At 31.9% G+C, this 8,140-nt stretch overlaps 1 protein-coding gene across 1 annotated transcript; it reads right to left on the minus strand.

Moving 5' to 3' along the window:
- Nucleotides 1–36: 36 nt before the first annotated feature.
- Nucleotides 37–5,364, minus strand: LOC106120598 (uncharacterized). Its single transcript, XM_013315950.1, has 4 exons — nt 4,555–5,364; nt 3,640–4,105; nt 1,703–2,634; nt 37–945 (listed from the first exon to the last, which is right to left on the minus strand). Exons 1-4 carry the CDS (start codon nt 5,350–5,352, stop codon nt 484–486), a joined length of 2,658 nt encoding a protein of 885 aa, XP_013171404.1. The 5' UTR covers nt 5,353–5,364; the 3' UTR covers nt 37–483.
- Between the last annotated feature and the right edge of the window lie 2,776 nt (nt 5,365–8,140).

Below are 8,140 nucleotides of genomic sequence, written 5' to 3' on the forward strand. Positions count from 1 at the left end.
AAGTTTTAAAAGAAAATTTATTAAATTTTTGTTCTACTTCACATATATATCCTTAACCAAATAGCTTATAACCCTTCTACACGATCATATAATACTTTAAGTTTTATTCATCGATAATTTGTTAATTTACTTACGACAATTTTATCCAAAATTAAAAATGGCGTTTCTTTTGTATCCCTCAATGTATCCAATGTTGAATCTCATGATGCACCCAATCTAGCTTTAACATATCCTTTTTAAGCAATATCACTATATATTTTACTTTACTAAAAATGTTATTGCTTTTAGATTGAAATTATTCAGATTTTGAATTCTTTCCCAATTTCAAATTACTCTTTGATACTTGAGAAGCGTTCTTAGTTAGCGTTTAAAGTTTTCTACTCGAATTCATTGAAAATACTAAGATAACATAGTTCAAAAATACATTATTCGCTAACAATAAGCCTGTAGTCTTTAGTATCTGTAAAATCGTGATATACTTTTTCAAATGTTTTCCTCTAAATTATAAGATAAATAGCCGTACTCTACACAGGTTTTAATAAGGCCTATTATACGATCTTTAATTGTTTTTAAACTGTCATTTAATGATTTTTCTTCTTTAACATTATCTGGTTCACCATTCATATTTATAACTTCAGCTTTCACTTCCTGTTGTTGTCCTAATAAGAAATTAATCATTACGAAAGAAATCCCTAATCCATATTTGCCGTATCTTTTCAAATCAGCATTCAAATTATGTCTAGGATAAATACAATCAGCTTTAAGATCATAGTAATTCAAATATCTGTCTAATTCCGTAAAATAGTAATCTATCCATTCATTATAGTGCTTGGATCTAGTTTCATAATCGGTGGAACTAAATATGAAGTAATGTAAATCAGAAATGGGGAGGCTATCTCGAGAGAGTTGATAATCAATGAGTATACATCCAAGTGGGTGATTATTCTGAAAAAGAGACAAGGTAATATACAGACAATAGACAATAGATTGTTATAATTCTGATAAATATTAGTATATTACTAGCTGTCGCCGGCAACACCATTTGCGTGGAATAAAAAAAATAGTAGCCAATGTGTTCTTCCAGACTATGTTCTACATCTATGCCAAATTATGAAGAGATCCACAAAGCTATTCTGGTGCTGCCTTCAAACACTCATCTATCCATCTATCTAAACATTGGCATTTATAATATTATAGTAAAACTAGCTGTCGCCCGCGACTCCATTTATGGGAGCTTAAAACGTAATAATTAGAAGCGTATGAGATCTTCCAGCCGATTCTCTATGTCTTTATCAAAATTCAGCTATGTCCACAAGCTATTCTGGAGATACCTTCTAACAAAAATCCACCCATCCATCCATTCAAATTTTTCGCATTTATGATAACCTAAACGGGCATGTTAGTAAGGTAAAAAAAATATATTATGTGTTTAAATTGAATCGTGGTTTAACTGTTAACCTTCCCTGGGTAAAGAATCATCATCAACCTGCCCTTATCCCTATCGAGGGTCGGCACAGCATGTAAAATTCCTCCATACATCTCGTATCAGCCGTCATAACCGAGTCTACCCCCTTCTTACGCATATCCCCTTTCACACAGTCATTACATACTTTTTTCACATTCAATTTCATTACTTTTACCTGGGTGAAGAATAAAGGGATAAAATATTAATTTGTTCTAAAATGAGAAATAATTTACTAACCTGTATTTGAAACATAATATTGTTAGTCCACAGATCACCATGATGGATAACACTGTATTTTGAACTTGAATCACAAATTAAAAATTCTATCCAGGATTTATTCAAATATTGCATTACGTCGCTTATTATGTTTCTATATTTATCGTCATCAAATATTTCTAATAAATCATTTAAAGTTTTCTCGAATAATTTTTCTGTTTCATTTATAGATTTTGTATCGACAGTCGCATTTACTAATCTTCCAATAAATTTCATAAATATTTCTGGGTCCTTATTCTTTAAAGTGTAGGATAAACAATGAAAATTTGCTAAATTCTTAAGAACAGTTTTTACATAATCATTTTTTAAAGGCTTAGTTTTGTCTAACATCGCATAATTGGATACATCCAAATCTTCTAAAAGAATCATTTCACTTCCAGCTACTCCTAGAGTTCCATAACAAATAGGATGTTTATATATATCTTCTTTTGGTACATTAAAATCTTTTTGTAGATCTATAAATTTCGGTAGTAATTCTTTAAATATGACAATTTCGTTAATGAATATTTCATTAATATTCTTATCATCTCGAAGTATCATACTTTTTGGTGCAATTTTGGCTATCAGTTTAAATTCATCACCGTTCTGTAAATTCACTTTGAATCTTTTGATGTGTGAACCATAGTTGTCCCCTATCTTTCCGACGTTGGTTACTAATACTTCTTTCCCCTGGCACTTTAGTTTCTTTAGCACTTCACTTATAAATTCGAATTGATTATTAGTAATGCCTTCTATTTCTCCTTTAAAGTTGTAAACCATTTTATAATCAGTATGGACTGCTTTAAAATAGTCATATTTTTTGTACATAATCTGTTTTATCATTTTTACGTTTACAGATATGAAGCGATTAGTTTTATCTACACGGATCCAATTTAGTGCGTTAATTGGAATAACTGTAAATTACATAGCTTCGGTTCAGTGTCTTAGGAATTCTGTACTGCTTCTTTATCTTTGTTATGTTTTTTAATATTCCGTTTACATTTTAATGTTTCTTGTACATGACAGTGCTAGTTTTATGGACAGTACGAATATTCTCAATGTAAATTTATCTACAACCAAGAATTACACTGTTGCGTTTGTTACCGCAAACAGCCGCAACACGTTGCTCGTTGTAATTTAGCAGGCGCTGCGTGTAACTGCAGTCTTGGAGATATTGCTACCAAAATAACAAACGTTGATTTTGTGCACTGCAAATTGTTGTAAAATTTGCTAAGACCAAATTTAATAACTTATTTTACTTTTCATTTATGAAATTCATTAAATTATTTTATTCTATAATTTTATTGTTACGTTGCTATGTTTGTCAATGATTGCTATTTTATTTTGAAAGTATTATTTTATGATGTAGGGCGAATGTATCACCAGAGGTTCTAATAAAGTAAGGTCAAAGGTTTTAGGTTAACTCTAAAGAAACTATTGGTCAAGATATATAAGGTTTAAGTTACAGTTCAGTGACTTCCCTTTTCAGAGTTATTTCATACTAACTGTCGCCCGCGACTCCGGCCGCGCGGAATAAAAAAAAAATTGGGTCGTATTGTAATGTTATATAGCCTAAAGCCTTCCTCTATAAATGGACTATCCAACAAAAAAAATATTTTTCATATCGTACAAGTAGTTCCTGAGATTAGCGCGTTTAAACAAACAAACAAGCAAACAAACTCTTCCGCTTTGTAATATTAGTATAGATTTTGAGTTTTTTAAAAACTTGATAAAATTAATAAAACTTCATATGTAAGCAGTTTACTAATGTTACAATTTATTGCTATCGTATGACTATAAAAAAATATTTAATTTTATACATGGATTCACGTACGAAAACTCATAAAATCATTCTTTACATTTATTCGATATTAAATAACTTCAAAATGTCAATTTCCCTTTTTTTTTAATTAAAATCTATTTAAATTTTGCATTTGATGGTTCAGTCAAATATCCTAACTCAAAACAGCTTTCAATTAGACCTTCTATACGTTCCTTAATCGATACCACAGTCTTATTCATAAGTGATCCTATTTTAAGATTGTCTGGTAGATTAGTGCCATCTATATTTGTCAGATCAGCTGCTTCTTGTGTTTGTCTGAGTGCAAAATTGACCATAACAAATGCTATTCCAAGTCCAGGTTTTCCGTATCTCTTCAAATCAGCATCGAATTTATCCCTGGGATAAACGTAATTAACTTTAAGATCGAAATATGATAAATATCTGTCCAATTCAGAATGATAGTAGTCCATCCATTCATGATAGTGCTTGGACCTCGTTTGATAATCTGTGCAACTGAATAATAAGTAATGTATATCCGAAACGGGTAGACTGTCTCTGGAGAGCTGGTAATCTATGAATATACAGTCATTAGGTTGGTCTCCCTGGAAAATTGTAATTATATATTAGTGTTTGGTTAGTTCAAAAATCTGACCGTTGATACCAACTCTGTATAAAACATAAATACCCCTCTCAATAATCTTAGACAAAACAGAGATAGCATGTTTGAAACTGAGATTTTGGTCTCAGAAATCCACTGTTATAAATTTAAATGTATTATAGCTTAAACGTAAAAGGCTGACAAATGTTGCGGTGCAAACCGAGTGCCAGTTTTATTACAAAACAATTATAAGAGCCTTACAAATGAAGAAATTTAAGAAGATAGCATAAACAAAACTTAAACAAAAAAAGGTGACAAGTACTTGTCACTTCAGGGAAATATAAATTAATGTTACTAAATCACACAAATATCAATTAGTATATTTTTAAATCTTAACAATGCGTGCTCTTGTTATACATGTAGCTCTCTTTGTGTCCTAAATGAAATACCAACCTGCATCTGAAACATGATATTGTTAGTCCATAAGTCACCATGTTGAATCACGCTGTACTTTGATCCTGCGTCACTGTTCATTAATTTCATCCAACCTTTTATTAAATATTGTGTTACATCAGTGATGACATTTTTATATCTATCATTATCAAATATTGTCTTTAAATCATTTAATGTATGTTCGAAAAACATTTGAGTTTGTTGAATAGTTTTTTCATTTATCATTGCGTTTACTAACGTACCCATAAAATTTTTAAATAACTCAGGATCTTTGTTCCTCAAAATGTAAGACAAAGAATGGAAATTTGCTAAATCCTTAAGGATAAGTCTTACAGCTTGATTGTTTAATGGTGTTGTTTTGTCTAACATTTGAAAATTACGCATTCCAAGATCTTCTAATAGTATTATTTCATTTTTCAATTCATCATTAGATCTATAACAAATTGGATATTTAAATATGTCTTCATCAGGTACACCATACTTTATTTGTATTTCTGTTAACTTAGGCAATAGTTTCTTAAATATTACAATTTCGTTTTTAAATAAGTCGTTCGCATTTATTTGATCTCGTAATATTGAGTCTTCGGGTGCTATTTTTATTATCATTTTAAATTCTTTTCCATCATCAAATGTTACTTCGATTCTTTTCACTCTTGATCCATAATTATCACCTTTTTTACCAACATTTCTTACATTCACATCTGTTCCTTTATATCCTTGTTCATTTAACACATTACTTATAAATTCGAATTGACTAGTATTTATATTTTCGACTTCACCAATAAAGTTGTAAGACATTTTAATGCAATCTTGTTTAGAGTATTCTATTGATAAATACGGGGAAACATTATTTATATAGAAATGTTATCAGGCTTTGATTAAGAGATATGCAATGATAATAATAATCAATGTTTGTTTAATTTACTATCGAGTAAGGAGTTTTAGTTTGCATTTTGCTTGCATTAATTCTGTTAATCTTTGAAAAGTATGAAAAAGTGGTTGTCGCCAGCGACTGTCCGCGTGGAATTAAAAAAAAACTTAGTACCCTATGCGTTCTTCCAGACTATGTTCTACGTGTATGCCAAATTTCATCTAGATCCATACAGCCGTAGATATACCTTCAAACATCCATCTAAACATTCGCATTTATAATATTAGTAAGATAGTTCATAGTAATGGTAAATCTTTTAATAAAAGTGACAAAATGTGACGTCATCGTCAGCTCACTATACGTCCCCACTGAGGGTCTCGGAGCCTACCCTAAGTGAGGTGATTAGGCCATAGTCAACAACGCTGGCCGAGTGCGGGCTGGTTGACTTCACACATGTCTTTGAATTTCTCCTCAGACATGTGCAGGTTGCATCACGATGTTTTACTTCACCATAAGAACGTCGGATAAATGGAATTCGAAAAAGACATTGGTACATTTGGATTCGAACCCAGGACCTGCAGATTGCAAGTCATCTCAAATGTGACGTAATAAAGGTAAAATATTTAAGTCGATAAGTTTGTTAATATTAAACAGACATTAATTCAAAACAATTCAATTAATTCAAAGCGAACGGGAACTGGGAAACAATTTAACACAAATTGGATTATCAATCTTATAACAATAAAGAACTTTAAAGGAAAATTAAAAGCCTCTTACGTTTGCGGTATTATTGCAATTATTTTCTTTCATAATTTGTTATGGATACAATTTAGTAACTAACCGTGGGATTTCATTGCCGTGACATAAATTAAAACACAGTATTGTTTCAAAGATCGATGATTTTTGCTTGACAGATGTTATGTTAACTTTCTAGTCGTGCCCGCGACTTCGTCCGCGTTCTTTCGACAGTCATTCGACATTGCAATATTACTTTGTTTTTCTAAGATATATATATTTTTATATCATAAGGTGGCAAACGAGCGAGCGGCCACCTTGAAATCGCTGATATAGCGAAGTGACCTTTGCCCATAGACATACGCAACCGCATATGCCTTGCCTACCTTTAATCGACGGAGGAGAGGATGCACCGAAAAAAAATATATTCCCTTTCCATGCATCCTCTCGTCCGGAAAGTCCACTTCCACTTCCCATCCTTTCCTTATAAGAAAAAAGGTGGCAAGGGAAAGAGGACTAAATTAGGCCTCCGGGACGCACACTCACCAGACGAAACGCGGAATAGCTTCCACTTCACGCCTGTCTTCTGTGTGGTCGTGGTATTTCACCGGTCGAGCCGGGCCGATTCGTGCGAAGATGTTAAAGCGCGCTCTAACACTGTTAGAATTTTTTTAAACGTAGCCTAAGTTACTCCTTATTACATCAGCTATCTGCCAAAAAAAGTTCCGTCAAAATTGGTCCATCCATTTAAGAGATTAGCCGCAACAAACAAACAGACATATAGACAAAATTTGTGAAAAATCTGATTTTGATGTGTGTACCATATTCATATATGTACATGTAGTAAAAACGGTTTTTTAATATTACAAACACACACTTCAATTTCATTGACATGAATAGATAGTTTAAACATGAAGAGATTCTTTTAAAAATATGCGTGATTTTAGGTTAAATTTCTTATTTCGTTGAGGTAAAATGTCAAGATGTAACCCACAAAGTATTCAAATGTTAGATTTACATTTGTTCGTGGCTAAAGTTCCATGCCGCCTCAAGCGGCGTGTCGCAAGCCGTTTCTTCCTATCTTCTTTGCCATACATTTTAACAATTCGAGACTTTTCTGGACTTTTGTGGAAATGTTTCACGCCGATATTCGGTTGGTAAAAGTGAAAGAATTCTACTATTTTATTACTTTTGTATTTATTTATTTTATTAGATATAAATATCGATTGATTAAGGACATAAAAAAATTCGAAGTTACTTTAATAGGTCTGATTATTAATTTTATAACATCTTGTTAAAACTTTATAAAATGCTAGCAGCCACCCGCGATTCCGTCCGCACGCAATTAAAAAAAAGGTAAATAGTACTCTATCTGTTCTTCCAATTTTCATTAAGATCCGTTCAGCCGTTCTGATGATATCTTCAATCAAACATCCATCCATTCATGCAAACATTAATTTAATTCAAAATACACATTTTTAGGTTATTTTACTTTCAAATGTAGTTTATTAACAACGCCTGTCGAATTAATCACAGCAATGTTGTGGCATGTGTACATTTGAAGTACATTGCATGACATTGTTACTATTTTATTTAAGGACTTATTGATGAGATGAAAATAACTATAATTATATTATCTTACTAATGTTATTAAATGCGAATGTGTAGACGTATGAATGGATGTTTCTTAGAAGATATCTTTAGAACGGATAAATGGATCTCGCTGAAATTTGGCATTGCTGTAGAACATAGTCTGGAAGACTACTAGGACGACATAAGCTACTTTTTTATTTTTAATCTCACGCGGACGGACAGCGACAGCTAGATTTAATGTTCTAATAAAACCAATATTTATATATACTTACTTCTCACATGGATTAAATAAATGTTATCGACGCTTCAAATACTAATGTCGCTGCCAAAGTTTCCCAACAAACATAAGTCTTAGCTTCGACTGCAAGTGACTTGTTCTGTGCACTG

This window comes from Papilio xuthus, unplaced genomic scaffold (genome assembly GCF_000836235.2).
Source record: "Papilio xuthus unplaced genomic scaffold, Pxut_1.1 DF826949.1, whole genome shotgun sequence".
Taxonomy (NCBI): Eukaryota; Metazoa; Arthropoda; class Insecta; order Lepidoptera; family Papilionidae; genus Papilio; species Papilio xuthus.

Bases quoted from the DNA above. Each gene is read 5' to 3' on its own strand.
- LOC106120598 (XM_013315950.1), bottom strand. From the start codon at position 5,352: ATGTCTTACAACTTTATTGGTGAAGTCGAAAATATAAATACTAGTCAA. The intron at 4,106-4,554 runs GTTGGTATTTCA...ACAATTTTCCAG, and splicing joins ATATCATGTTTCAGATGCAG to GGAGACCAACCTAATGACTG. The intron at 2,635-3,639 runs AGATTTTAATTA...TGTAATTTACAG, and splicing joins ATCAAATGCAAAATTTAAAT to TTATTCCAATTAACGCACTA.